This window comes from Primulina tabacum, chromosome 12 (assembly GCF_025594145.1).
Source record: "Primulina tabacum isolate GXHZ01 chromosome 12, ASM2559414v2, whole genome shotgun sequence".
Lineage (NCBI taxonomy): Eukaryota > Viridiplantae > Streptophyta > Magnoliopsida > Lamiales > Gesneriaceae > Primulina > Primulina tabacum.
In genome coordinates, this window is record NC_134561.1 from 2,734,640 (window position 1) to 2,752,345 (window position 17,706).

Here is a 17,706-nt window from a genome sequence, read left to right on the forward strand (position 1 = left end):
CATGATTACCATCTGTTTGATCCTTTTATGATAAGATTTGAATTTATACTAATTTTTCTTAATAAAGTTGCCAATTTTTTTTAAAAAAATAAAGACAGTGTTTCATTGTTTATCTGGTCAGCTGATTTTCTGTTGAAAGCTCCTTCACTAACGGTTGGAGTTAAAATTGTGGCGACTAGAGCTTTGGTGGGTTGTGGAGTGGATGACTCTTCTTCCGTCTTGATCCCCAGCTTGAACTCGTAGCCTTTCAAATCTGAAAAATAGGTCATGCAGCTCGAGTTTGTTGAGATATTTGGATTCTCGGACACCACCTTTACACCCCCATTCCTTGGACAGTGCTCTCATAAGATTCAAAGCAAGTTCACGATTAGATTATTCTTTACCAAGTGATGCAAGTTAAATAACAATAATGTTAAACAATTCATCAAACTCATTGAGAATCTCATCGGGATTCATCTTGACATTATCAAACTTCTGGATAGACAGTCAGCTTGTTCTTTTTGGTTTGATCATTACCCTCGAAAAGTTGGATCAACTTCTCCCATATCTCTTTGGCGGTTGAACATGTCTTGATCTTGCTGAATATGTTTTTGTCAAGGGTCTGATATATTATATCATTAGCCACATTGTTCAAGTTAGTTTTATTTTTATCTTATGTGGTCCATTCTGACCAGTGTTTCTCGACCATTTTTTAGGATTCCTCATAAACTGCTATAGTTGTATTGGCTTTAAATATCTTTATTGGATTTCCGGTGATGACATACCGCATGTTATCATCTTCTGTAACCAAATGTGTGTATACGAATCTTTCAATTATCAAATTCCTCTTTTGAAAACATAGAGATCTTGTTAAAGAATGTAATTTTAAATATATTGTTATCAGATTTTAAGAAAAACTCGCTCAGATACCACTTGTCGGGATCAATATTAAAGTTTTAAAGATGGGTGAATAAACTCTTTAAAATATTTTCTTTGAACTTGATCTGTCCCAACATTTTTGTTGGGGATCGATATAGAGTTTATTCACCCCCTTCTAAACTCTATTTCGATCCCCAACAAGTGGTATCAGAGCAGATTTTTCTTGTTCTATATTTACAACAGATATGGCACACTTCAGCAAGGTTCCCATGTTCTCAAAAGAAGACTTTCATGACTGGAAGATCCGGATGTAAGCTCATCTTGCAGCTCAAGACGATGACATGTGGTTTGTCATCACAGATGGTCCTTTGAAGATTTAAAATCTAACATTGCTGTTGCTGTTACTGAGGGAACACCCCAGATGGTTGAGAAGCACATAAGTGAATGGACTGGCGAAGATAAAAGAAAGCCAATCTTGATAATGTTGCGAAGGACATTCTTTACAAAACCCTCGACAAAAATACCTTTAGCAAGATCAAGATGTGTTCTACTGCTTAAGAGATTTGGGTAAAACTCATCCAAATCTGTGAAGGAAATGAGCAGACGAAGGAGAATAAACTGTCTGTAGCAATGCAGAAATTTGAGAATCTCAAAATGAAATCTGGAGAAACTCTAAATGAGTTTGATGAATGTTTCAGTAGCCTGGTTAATGAACTAGCAGCTCTTGGGAAAGAGTATGGCAACAGAGAAATAGCACTCAAAGTGATGAGAGCTTTACCCAGGGAATGTGACGTTAAAACAATGGTTATGAGAGTCTCTAAAGATCTAAACAAGTTAGAGTTACATGACTTGTTTGCTGACTTAAAAGCCTATGAGTTCGAACTGGAAGTGAGAAGCGGAGAAGAGCCCTCAACAAATCTACCGACCAAGGCTCTTGCTGCCACTACTCCTGCTGCTGCTGCTCCTGCCGTAGTTGTTCCACAAGCATTACCTGCTATCATCATTGAGAGCACTTCTGAAAAGACTGCTGAAAAGATCAGCAATGATATTATGTCTATTTTTGTGAAGAAATTCTCCAGATTCATGAAGAAGAATCACCAAGCTTACCAAAGCCCTAACCGGAACTTCAAAAAGGATTCACCACCTGGTGACATGGCGTGTTTTAACTGTGGAAAGATCGGTCACTTTATTGCTGATTGTCCAAAGCCCAAAAAGGATGACCAGAAGAAAAAAGAATTCAAGAGGAATGACAAGAAATTCAGAAGAGACCGCAAAGCGATGATTGCTGAGGAAAGCAAATCTAAATGGGCGGATTCTAGTTCTGAGTCTTCTGACTCAGAAAGTCATTCTAGCGAAAGTGATGCAGAAGAGATCAAATGTCTCATGGCAGATATTGAACCAACCTCGACATCTGGAGAGGTACTTGACTTTGACTCTGACGAATTTACATGAACTGATTTGATTAAAGCACTGCATGACATGGTAGAAGAGTGCTCAAGACTTTCTCAATCATTCGAGGAAGTTAAGATTGAAAATCAAGACTTAAAAGATCAAGTCAGTAAATTCACTTGCTTGCAAAAGAACAGCTGCAATGATTTAAAAGTTGAAATGAGTAACTTAATAACTGAGAATGAAAGAGAATGCAGATTACCAAACAATGAGGTCTGAAAATCAGAAGCTATCTGTTTTGGTAAATGCATGGAACAAGTCTTATGTTTCTTTAGAGAAGATGCAAGAGTTGCAGAATCAATCCGGTGACAGGAGTGGTCTCGGATTCAGCAATAATAAAAGCACTTCTGAAACAAGTACTAGCCAGAACTGGATAAAGGCAAAGGAAAATTCATTCACTTTGTCAAATCCAGTGTGGTATATGAACCTGAAGTACCAACTGTTCGACTTGAAAAGACTGTAGATCAGACGAACAGAAGGAAGCATTGTGGTCTGGGTTATGTTGAACCTAAGGGAAGAGTTCACCGGAGTTCTGGATCCAGCAGAGGATTCAACTCAAGAGGACAACCCTCTATGAAGGTTAAAAACTACCAGTACTATAATTCTAGACCTGTTCAGAAGAGATACAGACCAGACAACAAAAACAGAAGGGAAGAACAACATTCTAAGATGCATTCTGTTAGAAATAGCAGCTTTGTGTTGCAAACACCTCTTTGGATACCCGAAGTACAAGGTCACCTAAAATTGTACAAATGTGGGTTCCTAAAGGACTGATAAGGATTTGATCCAAATAGATTGGGTACCAGATACTAAAATTTGTGTTTGCAGGAACAGGAGAGGAAAGCCAAAATCAGCAGCTCCACATGGTATCTGGACAGTGGATGTTCCAGACATATGACTGGACAGAAAAATCTACTATCAGAAATAATGAGTTGTACTGAACCAAAGATAACATTTGGGATAACTCAAAAGGTAAAATCGTGGGTAATGGTAAGATTATCCATGGTAACATTAATATCAATGATGTACTATTAGTTGAAAATCTTTGTTACAACTTGATTAGCATTAGCCAACTGTGTGATAATGGTTACTCTGTGGCTTTTCAGAAGCACACATTCACAATTAAAAATGCTGATGAGTCTACTGTATTAACTGGAAAAAGAGAAGGCAACACATACAAAGTTTCATGGAACAAAGACCATATTAATGTTCCTACATGTTTAGTTGCCTCTCTTAGTGATAAACATTGGCTATGGCATAAGAGATTGAATCATCTGAATTTCAAGTCAATCAATAATCTCAAGAAGCAGAACATAGTTGATGGTTTGCCTGATATAAACTTCGTTAAGAATCATGTTTGTTCTGCATGTCAACTTAGTAAGCAAGTCAGATCTAGCTTCAAGAATAAAGGTAGTAAATCAACTTCAAGGTGCTTGGAATTATTGCATTTGAACTTATTTGGTCCAATCCCTATCATGAGCTTAGGGGGAATGAAATATACACTCGTTGTTGTTGATGACTTTTCTAGATTTACTTGGGTAATATTTCTTGCTGGAAAATATCAAACCAGTAGTCTCCTGATCAAGCTTCTGAAAAAGATTCAAAATGAAAAATCTATTTCTATCATTAAAATCAGAAGTGATCGGGGAAATGAGTTTACTAACAAGATGCTTGAGTTATACTTGGATGAACATGGCATTCATCATGAATATTCAGCTGCCAGAACGCCTCAACAGAATGGAGTAGCTGAGAGGAGAAACAAAACTCTTAAAGAAGCTGCTAGAACATTGCTGATGCAGACATCTCTCAGCGCTTCTAGGCAGAAGCAATCAACACAGCATGCTACACACAAAACAGAACAATGATCAACAAAAGGCACAATCAGACTCCTTATGAGATATGGAAAGAGAGTAAGCCTAACGTATATTATTTTCATGTATTTGGTTGCAGATGTTTTGTTCATAATAACGGTAAATATTATTTGTCTGCATTTGAATCAAAATCAGATGCTGGAATATTTCTTGGATATTCAGCAGTAAGCAAAGCTTTTAGAATTTTCAATAATAGAACTTTTAATGTTGAAGAATCTATTCATGTTGTCTTTGATGAAGATAGCAGTGCTCCTGGAATTTCTAATGTGTAAAATCTAAGTAACAGGTTAGATAGGATTCATCTGGAACTGGATAGTGAATATGATACAGAACCTAGTGTTAAAGATGCTCAAAATCCAGAACCAGACATTCCTCTGGTAAAACCAATTGCTCAGACACAGGATTTACCAGAACCAGAAGTGAACATTCCAGAACATGCTACTGCTTTAGCTGAGCCTGATTCGAATCCATCAAACCAGGAAGAAATTTCTTTAAACCCTTTTGTCTGGAGGAAATCTCATCCTCCATCTTTGGTTATTGGTAATCATGCAGCTCCATTAAGAACCAGAAGGCAAATGATTAATGAATATATGCATGCTGCTTTTATCTCTCAGGATGAACCAAAGAAAATTGAAGAAACTCTTCTGGATCCCTGTTGGATCGAAGCTATACAAGAAGAGCTGAATCAATTTAAAAGAAATAAAGTTTGGTTTCTTGTACCTAGACCAACTCATCAAGCTGTTATTGGAACACGGAGGGTGTTTAGAAGCAAACTAAATGAAGAAGGCATTGTGGTCAGAAATAAAGCAAGACCGGTGGCTCAAGGTTTCAGACAAGAAGAAGGAATAGACTATGATGAAACCTATGCACCAGTAGCAAGGCTTGAAGCGATCATAATATTTTTAGCATTTGCTGCTTTCAAAAATATCAAAGTTTATCAGATGGACGTGAAAAGCGCCTTCCTAAATAAAAAGTGCGGAAACGATCCGAAGTTGTACGGTGAAATACAATAAAACAGTAGACAGTAGACAATGGTTGTTTATGGAAGTTCGAAGATAAAATCTTCTACGTCTCTCCTTCTTCTGTTTCCAGAAATGTATCACTAAAAGACTTTGGTTTTTCCAGTACAACACTTGTACACACCCACTTCAGCAGGACTTATCATTTGCCTACTGAAACTCTTAGTTTCTCAACACAATAAAACGAAAACAGCAAAGTTCTGGAAAAGACTCTTTTCCAGATTACAAACTCTTCTCAAAGATATAATAACGAAAATATGATTGTAGAGAGAGTAAGAAACAGTTAGCACGATATGATCTCAAAATATCAGATAACTATTATGAAGCGTGTGCTGCTTTTCTGTAAATTGAGCTTGAAGATGATAAGAAGTTCGGAGTGCGCAAATCAACGTTCGTATGTTAGAGAATGTAATCGTTGTTTTTGGTAACCTATAAACGTCGTTGATCTTGTGTATTTATAGAAGTCTTGAATCCAGCGTCTATAAACAAAACGGCTTCTTTGACTTCTGATAGAATCAGCTTTATTACCTAAAAAGGTTCCTGCAAAAAGTTTCAGAACAATGAGTCTTGTTTCATACCACATTTGGTAAAACATATTAAATGACTTTGTTCAGCATTAATGATGCATTAAATACTTGTACTTGGTAAAGTAACGATAACATTTAATATATGATTGATAGGTTCTGATTCAGTAAAAGTCAAGTTTTGCTTCTGTTTATCTAAGCTGATAAGTACTGCTTTGTTAAGGCGATACGAGAACTTCTGCTTTTATACTATCTTCTGGTTTACTAACGCGATCTACTGGTTTTGACTATCATCAACACAATTAAATTAAGTCTATCAAGTTTTTAGACTGTTAAAACAAATATTATTCAATGGCTAACTTCACTAGATCACTGAAAATAACCAAGTTCAGAAACAGTTTGGTTTGACTAGTGATAAGATATATATATATATATATATATATATATATAAAGAAAACGATAATTAAAAAATAATTTCTACATAAAAGATAGGCAAAAATGTAAAGTGCGTAAAGTAAGTGAGAAATATATTTATGGATGTTCGGAAATAAACAATCATACATAACCCTTTCTTCCATTTAGAAATGAATTACTAAAAGACTTTGATTTTACAACTTTTTGTAAAAACTAACTTCAATTAAGACTTATCACTGTCAATTTGAAACTTTTAATAATCACTTTACAATATCTGGATATTTAAGAATCTTCGGTTTACCAGACAACAACAAAAAAATCAACAGTTAGCTTGAACGGCTTGAGTTGGTAGAGTATCATAAAGTGATCATTAAAATATCTTATATGTTCTGTTATGCGTGTGCTAAGTGAGCATATTGAAATATGATCTCATGATTATGCTCACAAATTTTGAATGAATGTAAACTTGAAAGATGTAAGCATGTAATCGTGATTCAACTAAATTTCTTATTCAATCTAAAATCTGAATATTTATAGTAGTTGAAAAGCTCCAATAATAGTAAATTTTTTTCAACAATCATCTGTACTGAATGTCCTTGTCGCTCTCAGTCACCGTCATTTAATGTTTCTTTGCTTATTTTTAGCTCCTAACTTCCGAAAATTGATAAGCCATAGATGATTTAGGAGACTTTGTCATTTATGAGTTGATAGGATAATGTCAAATCATATTTTAATAAACATTTGTTGGATGACTGGGATTGTAGTATCACTTTGATTTGTTCATATCTGACCGGTGCGGTTGAACTATAACAGTTATGCTTGTGCATAGCCAGAAAACAGAAGAACTACAGATTGAGTTCTCTTGATCGGTTAATCTTGATACATCAGCCGAAAAACCTGAAATTGCAGGGTCGTTTGTCTATTTGGCTGGTGAAGCATGTGATAATTCATAGATGTTTAGGCTTTGATTATCAAGGAATAAAGACTTTACAAATAAAGCCCGAGGATTGGAATTCCATTGCTGTCATTTTATATGTATATGGTTAGAATTATCTACGTTCCTAATGTGCCTATGATGTAGCACCTGGCGTACTGTTAACTAGTGTGTATCATCTTACAAGAACAGAGTATGGTGTGGATCGACCAGAAGATGTGTGGAAAAACTCATTTGAAAAATAAAGAAAAAATATTCTTCTTTTTTATTTTCAATTTTTTTAGTAATATTTTATACAATTTCCATATCGTTCACCTATACTTATTTTTTTATAAAAAAATATTTTTTTAAAAGAAAATAAATCTATAATGAATTAGGAAAATGTATATTTATTTGACTGGATCATGTAACAGCTCGATGATGTTTATTTTATCAATTATCAAAACTTAATCTAATAAAAATAATATTATAATACAACATAAATCATATGATTTAATGGTATAAATATTAGAATTTTAAAATTAAGAAATAAATTAATGTATTTTGTGTGAGATCTATTGTAGAAAAAAAAAATTTGTATGCAACTTTTCTCCAACTAATATTTTAAAAAATATAAGAAATATTTTTAAAAATTAAAGTGAACAAATTATTTTTGAAAAATAAATCACTCAATTTTGTTTAAAAACATTGGACCGGCATACACCCTTTTTTCAATAATAAAAAACAATATAAATAACCAATATCTTATAATTTATAAGATGGATGCCTAATCATATGCCCTGCCACATATGCAACGTCATCTATTGCACCGTCCCCATGTATATCCGGGGACCTCTGGTGTGGTTGACAGCCAAAATTGAAATTTTTTATCATATAAATTTGTTCATTTATTATATTTTAAGTTATTTTTATTTTTATTTTTAGTCATTTTCTATCAGAATACTAGTGTGACCAGATGAAAATAACGACATACCATTGAATATTGATTATGTGTATCGGAAATGTCAAAAAGTTGTGTAAGACGGTCTCACGAGTCGTATTTTGTGAGACGGGTCTCTTATTTGGATCATGCATGAAAAAGTATTACTTTTTAATGCTAAGAGTATTATTTTTTATTGTGAATATCGGTAGGGTTGACCCGTCTCACAGATAAAGATTCGTGAGACCGTCTCACAAGAGACCTACTCATCGGAAATTGCTGATATAGTGTCGAACATTGATGACATATCCGATGCTACGTAAACGCTCCGGTGAAAATGACTAAATGTGAAAATTGATTAAGACTAACTTATTAGACTAAAACTATAGATCAAATATTTTTAAGATTAAAAATGAAAATTATATAAATCTTTATCGAGAATTCATATCTGAAAATTTGATGTACTTGTTTCACTAGCTAGTATTATTAGATATATGTTTTGATCTTTTACTATAAAAAAATGCATAAAATATAATTACATGCTCGTGCGAAACGATATAATAGGACTATTATTTCATATTAAAAATTCTTAAAATATTTCTACACTTTTGAATATATCATCACGGAAAATAAATAAATCTTCTTTTTAGTTAAAATTAATAATCCAAATTTTAAAATAAAAATAATCTGAATTTCACTAATCAATATTGTGAAACCTCAAATAATGGAAAGTGGCACGAAATTATAAAGCCCAGCAATTACAACCCACACTGATTGCGAAATTGCCTAGCGCTGCTGGCACGCGTCAAGATCTTGACATATATTGTTTATTAAATTTTGTTCTTGCTCAAAATCTAAGACCTAGATAAGATTATGACATTTATAAAAAAATAACACATGTCAAGATCCTAGTCCGTGCAGATGTTTGCATGCACGGGCATGATCGAATTTTCCGGAGGCCGGTATTATAATAATCTAATGAATATTCAAACTTCACCAAATTGCTCCTTTACTCATAAATAATTTTAATATTATTATAGAAGTTTCAAAAATATGTTCATCAAGAATTTTAGTTGAAATTTTAAAATCAATAGTAATTCATTTCCAATTTTGTTTGATCTCGGATGAAGTAAGTTTTGTTATTTTTATGCTATCCCAAGAAAAAATTATAAACACTAAAGTGAATACAAAAGTCCTATCTAATGTTCTAATTTTAATTTTATAATAAGTTTCTTGTGATACGTTCTCACATATATTTACTTGTGATACGTTGTGAGACGAGTCAATCATGCAAATATTTACAATAATAAGTACTACTTATAATATTTTTTTATAAATGATCTAAATAGGAGATACGTCTCATAAAATTAATTCGTGAAATAGTCTCACAAAAGTTTTATATTAATTTTATTATATTATATGAAAATAGGGATGTTATGAAGAGGATTTTGGTAGTTGATGGTATGGATGAGCTACTATCTTTAAATGGATCTTAGAGACTTCCATTGGGTTAAGAAGGTTATTCCTGATGATACCTTGCCTGAAGCTCTTTTTTATGCCGAAAATGGCTAGAGTTGGAATGATAGCATCAGCTTGTGCTATAAAGTGTAACTTTTTTTGTTCTACATAGAGACGGGTCGATACATTCTATATTTATAATGAAAATTAATCTTTTTAGTATAACAAATACTTTTTTTAATGAATTGACTCGAATATTTATATCACAAAATTGACAAGTGAGACACTTTCGTATGACTTTTTGTGATACATAAATTAACATTTGAGACATTTGAAGGCTTGGATTTCAAATTCTTGATTACTCGAAGAGATTTCAAATCAAGCCCCCTTCTCTTTTAAATTATATTTGGATTAATAGATCTGAAACCAAATATTTCAAGTTTAAATTGTATTTTGATTAGTGGGTTTGAAGCTAAAGATTTAAAATTCATAATAAGTCAGACAAGTTTGTCTGGTTAAATTAATTCATTTCACAATAAATTTTAAATCATCATGTTAATTGTCCCACATCGATTTGGATAATAACCTTTGAGTTGTATATATGGGCTTGAACAATCCTCCCCCTTGAGCTAGCATTTGGAGTTGAGTTAGGTCCAAGTTCCATTCTTAACATGATATCGGAGCCCGGGTTTCACCGTTATGTGTTGGACTGTCTTTAATTAAGCCACCCGTTCTGCCCATAATTGGGTCATTTGTAAACTCCACGCTCCAGATGTTTATTCCTGGGCGTGAGAGGGGTGTGTTAATTGTCCCACATCGGTTGGATAAATAACCTTGTAGTTGTATATATAGGGCTTGGACAATCCTCTTCCTTGAGCTAGTTTTTGGGATTGAGTTAAGTCCAAGTTCCATTCTTTAACACATCAACGAGTTAATTTTTGAATCATGAACTTCAAGTTCATCTCATTTACTTACCCAAATCAAAATCCTCCCATTCAAATTCAAACTTTTGATAGATGTAAATGTAAATTCAAATACAAAATTTTGATAAATTCACTCATATATATATATATATATATATATATATATATATATTATTGATTCATATTTGGTAATATCCCAAAAATTTCGATTGAGGGGAAAAAGTTCATAGATCATACAAATGTAAAAATGACAACCTGATATATGCAATTTTTGTATTTTTTTTTATTTTGTAATTCACAAATTCAATTTTTTTGTACAATATAATAAAAAAATTGGACAAAAAGAATTTCTAGAGAATAAAAAAAAAATAACCTTTTTTTTATTATGATTCAATTTCATCTGATCTTGTTTAACTGAAGTGGCTTAGGCTGAGACATGGTCCTCCTCTTCCACAAATTAATCTCCTTCCTCGGCTCCACCGCCGCGCCGGGTCCTCCTCCGCCGCCGCCGCCCGTCAATATCGGCGCCGAGAACGGGATGATGACGTCGTCCTCCCCGTCTCTGTACCCCTTCTCTTCACCGGAATAGTCGCAGTCTCTCCGGTTATCCTCCGGCGCAATCTGCACAGCCGACCAATCGAAATTCGCGAACGTATCACGGCTGCTTGCGAACTTCCTCATCTGACCGATCCCCGGCGCTCTCTCCGCCGAAGACGGGTGCTGCTGCTGCTGCTGCTGCGGAGGGCTGTAATTGATCGACGCATCGGATTTCCTCCCCGGCCCGAAAAGCTTCCAGACCCCGGACGGCTTCTTCTTCAGCTCAACCTTGGCTGGCCTGGGTTTACCTGGTCTCTCGGGCTTCGAAGCTTTATCGGGCCTGACCTTCCTCGGCGGGGAAACGCGATTCTTCTTACTGCTGATCCTCTTCACTTGCTTGATCTGTCCCATGCATGAGACCTTGGGCGAAGTGGGTTCTTGGGTTTCGAATTTCTTGGATCTCCCTCGGGCTTCGGGCGGGATCATTGAGGTCAATATCGGGCCGGAGAAGCCCTTGTTGTGATGGGCTCTGAGCCTGTCTCTGCCGGGACTGAACGGCAGATTTTGGAAGGAGACTGCCGCCTGCGCTGCTTTGGGCAAGAAGTTTAATATTTTGTTCTTCGGTTTCGGAGTTGGCTTCTCCATGGAATTATTTTTGGAATAACTTGATTCTCTTTTCTCCGTTTTATATATAGATACACATATACACACATAGATATACATATATATTTATATATTTGGGTGTATATAAATAAACATATTCAACACAGTCACACGTGTGGTTGTGTATTTGCGTGTATAATTCGTGTAACGGGTTTGAAATTAATATCTTTATTTTGTTGATAATAATCAAATTTATTAATATATCAATCATTTTATATGTCGCTGAATTTTTATTTTTTGTATATCCCGAGTTACTTTGAAATATTCTTCTGTGATACGATCAAATGAATTTATTCGCGTAAAACGAGACAACTCGATTTATTTTTAAATAAAAATAATACTTTTTCATGAATTGATTGAGTCAGATATTCGTTCATGAAACCAACTCGTAATATAGTCTTACTGTCTATATTAAATTACACATTCCAATGATTTGTATTTACTCTTCCATGTCATTCAAGCGTCGTCCAAGAAAAACGAGTCACATTATAGACCGTAAACAAGCTTTAAGGATGAGCTCAAGGGGTATTACCAGGGACAAAGAAATCCAATCGAGTCAAATATGGTAAAAAGTTGAAATTTTGAATTTGTCTTGAATTAAATTATGTTTGAGTTTGAGCTCGATTTGAAGTTCGAATTTTTTTTGGCTCGAATTCGTTTCGTATTAAAATTCGAGTTCGACTCGAAAAATTAGAACATGTTTGTAAACTATTCGAAATATTGCTCGGAAGACTCAAAATTTCTTTATATAACATATTATTATATTATATTATATTAATAAAATATTAAGGCTCGCGAGCGGCTCGCATATATTGAACAAAATAATTTGTGCTCGAGTTTGGTTCGGAAAAAAATTCGAACATGTTCGAGTTCGGAAAATTCGATAAACTCGAATAAGAATCAAATATTTTTCGAACCAATTCGATATACAGATATTATAAATTATACTTTCATAATTATTAATTTTATTCACACACATAAATTTTGAGTCTACAAAGTTGAGCCACATTTCACAAGTGGTAGTTATTATATTCACACGCAAATGAAGGCGTGTGGCAAGAGTAGCATTTATGTGGGTGAGGATATGATATTTTTAATTTCTTATTTATAAATATATTTATTGAAAGGTAAAAATTTGTGTGAGACGGTTTCACAGGTCATATTTTGTGAGACAGATATCTTATTTGGGTCATCCATGAAAAAATATTAATTTTTATGCTAAGAGTATTACTTTTTATTGTGAATATCGGTAGGATTGACCTGTTTTACAGATAAAAATTCGTGAGACCGTCTCACAAAAGACCTACTCATAACGAAAAACTTAATGCTGCTGTCTTTAAATATGTATTGAGTAAATATATGGATTAACGTAGCAGTATAGAACCCACATTAACAAGATAAAATGTGTCGGATAAATCCTATGCGATAGACTCGTACGAGAAAATAGTTGATAACAGAATTAAATTTTTTATTATTGATCAAACGATTATCTATTTCATTATTTCGAACACTTTTTAGACCGACAATGATAAGGATTTTATTTCAATAATATGAAACATGCATTCTCTAGGTCGGAAAAAAAGAACATAGGAAAGGATCAAACCAAGAACATAGGAAAGGATCAAACAAGGTTCTCATAATTGACCTCTTCAAGAAAATGAAACGTAAAAAAACAGACAAGTACAAAGTAATGGTCAAATGATAAGTATGACTTCACAAAACAAGAAATATTAAACAATACAGCCAAGACTCGTTCCATTTAATTATTTTTTGAGTAGATTTGTGTGAGACTGTGTTACATATTTTTACTCGTGAGACGAATTAATCTTACTCATATTTACAACAAAAAATAAATTTTTTTTCATAGGTGACTCAAATAGAATATTTGTCTAATAAAATTGATTTATAAAACTGTTTCACGGATTTTTTTTGCTAGTTTTCAAGTCCTACCGCTTAAATATGGTTTTAGTAATTATCATTAAATAATAATAATAATTATTATTATTAGTCAAAGGTCTCAGTTTTCGAGCTTAATCAAATCGAGTTTTATGTTATTAAAATGTACTATACAATATATTTACAAGAATGTACTCATTCAATCTTGGGGTTAACCATTTTGTTATGAGATTTCTCATTCCTTTTCCAACTCTTTAATGTTGTATTTGGATTGAAATATTCTATTCGAAATGATATTTTTTTCGAGGAACGATTTGAAAAAAAAAAATTTAAACGACATCGACTTTGCGCGTAACTCACAAACATATACCCTGAGGTATTAAATATGAAATTATAATTACACAAAATTTGGCTTTTGAAAAAACAAAGGGCAAAGAAATCCATAGTTGGATGGATAATTAATTGTAATTAACATGAAGATTAAATTTAAGATAATGAAATAAATTGATAGTAGGACTATTATAACATGTAACCAAACACATCTTAATTCTGATTCGACTCCTTAACATGCAACTATGGTCCATTCTTCCATCTATGATTGAAGCAATTGGTAAAGACAAAACTTGTATGATCAGACGTTCTCATGGATAGTATTTTGTGACACAGATATCTTATTTAGGTCATCCATGAAAAAATATTACTTTTTATGCTAAGAGTATTATTTTTTATTGTGAATATCGGTAGGGTTGACCCGTCTCACAGATAAAGATTCGTGAGATCGTCTCACAAGAGACCTACTCATTGTTAAATGAAGTGATATTTTTAATGGACTAAAATTGGTATAAAAAAAGATATTTGAACAAAATTTCAATTTTGTTAAATAGATGATCAAAATAGCAAACAGATAAACACACGAAACCGAAAAAAATGAAGAAGAAATTTTCTCTATTTTAAAAACATCTAACTTCAATTGCATTTACTCAATGTTAATAATACCATACGACATTTGGTATTATCTGATAACACCAGCACAACATGTTTGACCAAATCTTTTGAGATATAAATCAATATCTGATATAAGAGTTCTGGAAAATCGAGGCTTGACATAAATGATTAATCAATATGGATGATTGATGAACAAATACGGTTAGACATTTTTTTGGGGGTTTTAATTATTAGTTTAAAAATATATATAATTTCAAAAATAATTTTGTAGGTGAAGTTTTGCAAGATTATTTTGCCGCGTCCGTGATAAGGCCAAATCTTATAAAAATTTTAGAGATTTAATTTTATAATATTTGTGTTTATCTAAAATTTTTATCCCTAATATTGTGTTTATCTGAATTAATTTTATAACATTTGTATATTTGAATAAAAGAGGAAAAATTCATATTTTGAGAGAGATGATTATACAGAATTTCAAAGGAAACAAAATACCAAAATAAAGGAAATAAAATATTCTTATATTTTATTATCTTGATAATATTGAAGTTTTGGAAGAAAATCTGTGCAGATATTGATAGAGATGAATCATCAAAGTTGAAAAATAAAATCTCTACAATTTTTAAACATGAGATGAGCTTCAAAGAGTTGAAGGATTAGGCCCATGAAGAGAGATAAAAGGAAAAGATGAGAGACTTACAAAGGGGAGCAGAAGAGTGAACAAAAGAAAGAAGCACAGAAGAGAAGAGAGACGTAAAGAGGGAACAAGCAGAAGAAGGAATAGAACAGAAGAGAAGAATAGAAGGCTACAGTGAAGACAACAACAGAGCGGAAAAATAAACATGAAGGAAGGACAGAAGGCAGAAGCAGGAGGAAGACCTCAACACACGCCACAAATTACTAAGAATTCTTTTTATTCTTTATTGATAGGGATGACAACTTTTCCCACAGGTTTGGGGACCCCGCGGGGAAAGCACGAAACGGGGATGGGGATACCCGATTTTTTCGGGTTTGGGTTCGGGTTCGGGGATTAAAAAAAATCCCCGATGTAATTCGGGGCGGGTATGGGATTACTATCTCCATCCCCGAAATCCCCGAACCCGTCCCGAAAATAATATCAATAATAAAATAATAGTATTATTATTAATATTAATAATATAATAATAATATTATTTTTTAAAATATTAATAATCTTATTATTAATATTGATATTGATATTAATATTAATATTATCTCTAATAATAATAGATAATAATAAGTCTTGGATTTGAGAAAATCTTCAAATTCGTCACCGTCTTGTCATATTATTATTTTTGAAACAGGGATGGAGACGAGGATGCGAAGTTAATCCCCGAAGTTTCGGGTTTGGGGATTCCCCGAACCCGAAAAAGTGGGGATTGGGGCGGGGATGAGGGTGGGGATGAAATTCGGGGATGGGGATGGGGATGACAAACCCGCCCCGGCCCCGGCCCATTGCCATTATGTTTTCCACTATGAATTTAAACATGAGTTTTTACTTCTGTTTTGAATTTATGGAGTAGACTTTTATAGAATAAGGCAACGATAGGGGCAATAATTTTTTTTAATGTCTTGAGTTTGATTCAATCTAATTTTTTATTTTTATTCATTGATTGATGTCATTTATCACGTGTTCTTTTAATCTAGCCAATTAAATTGAATATTCGTTGGTTAATCTAAAACCGGAAGTTGATAGATTAATATTTGTTTCATTACATCAATCAACACATGGTTAAACTTACTAGAAATAGTATTCGATTTCAGTGTGCGACTTTAGGTTGAAAAATAAAATTTCACAGTGATTTAATGTGGTTGAATCTAATTAAATTCAGCTAGGTATAATTAGACTGTTAGATTTAATTAGATTTATTAATTCAAGAAATCGTTTAATAAATAATTTTGAGAATCTCGTCATGAATTAAATAATTAATTTATTTAATTTGAATTTGACATGTGGATTACAAGTTTGTCTCGTACCGTTGTGCGCCTTAGTTGTTTTTAAAGAATTTGAATTTTCGCCTAAATTAATAGTTTGGATTATTTTTTCTTAGTTAATTTATTTTTAATCAATCCATCTTATATCATTTGAATTTGATTATCCTAAATTAGGAAAAATAATTCATATTATAGTATTTAAACATCGATATTTGTGGGTACGATACCTGGACTAATCATCCAATTATTATTATTTGACGTAGTCCGCTTGCTAGAATTATTCCCAACCGAAATTGTCGGTCAGTCCGCTTACAATAGAAGCGGACTCTGCACCTGCTATCAGCCTCAGCAATTTTCAGCGCGAGAGTATGAAATATTCATCTATAAATCTCTCTTTAGTTTGTTTCGTTATAGTCAAAACCTTCATAATTTCTAAACTTTTTTGCCTTGTATTTCTTTCTTACTTACACTTTTTAAGTCCAAAATTATTATATCAATTTGTTTAAATTTTTCCTCTATCCGAAATTTCTTTTTCCAAATGGCTAGTAAGATATGCTTTTGTATTTTGGTGGTCATGTCATTGTCAGGAATGGATTGGTCGAATATAGTATTCTATATATTAGACCAATATGATTATTACGATCTGTTACTTTGTTGGAATTTGTTCAAGTTGTAGATAAAATATTATGAATCGGCCCCAAGTAATTTTACTATGAAGTTGTCAACAAGATATTTATTCATGGAGAGATCATGCAAGGATGAAGTTTAAGTCAATCTTGTTAATGACAGCGCTTTAGAATTTACAATACAATGTCTCAATATGCATATGTCGTATTTATACGTGGAAACAAATCCAATTGATCATCATGTTGGTTTTGTGAACCTGAATTGTAAGGACCGTGTATCGTATTATCGTAAATCCTATATGATTATCGATAATTCATGAATTTGATATGTGATTATACATTTGATGTATATTATGACAATGAAATTGATAAATGAATATTGAATATGAATTGACATTGTAAGAGCTCGATTGGAGAGGCCGGACGCCAATATAATACCAAAACCAACATTTGGTACAGTACATGTGGCGCCCGGGCGGTAGAAAATGACCGCCCGAGCGCCAGTGTGGAATATGGTGTGTTCTCGGACAGAACATGCCGCGCCCGAGCGGTAATTTGTGACTGCTCGAGCGCGGTATATATTTGACTCCGGGGCAGAACCTCTCGCGCTCGGGCGCGAGAATTCTACCGCCCGAGCGCGTAGGCGGTGAGGATAAAGATTAGATTTTTGTTCTTTCTTCCTTCATTTCACCTACCGAGAGTTCGAGAGAATACGAGGGA

At 33.3% G+C, this 17,706-nt stretch overlaps 1 protein-coding gene across 1 annotated transcript; it reads right to left on the bottom strand.

Annotated features, from left to right (window-relative positions):
- Window positions 1-10,630: 10,630 nt before the first annotated feature.
- On the bottom strand, window positions 10,631-11,593 carry LOC142521337 (uncharacterized protein At1g76070-like). Its single transcript, XM_075624555.1, has one exon. It carries the CDS (start codon window positions 11,549-11,551, stop codon window positions 10,766-10,768), a length of 786 nt encoding a protein of 261 aa, XP_075480670.1. The 5' UTR covers window positions 11,552-11,593; the 3' UTR covers window positions 10,631-10,765.
- Window positions 11,594-17,706: the final 6,113 nt, after the last annotated feature.

Bases quoted from the DNA above. Each gene is read 5' to 3' on its own strand.
- LOC142521337 (XM_075624555.1), bottom strand. From the start codon at position 11,551: ATGGAGAAGCCAACTCCGAAACCGAAGAACAAAATATTAAACTTCTTG.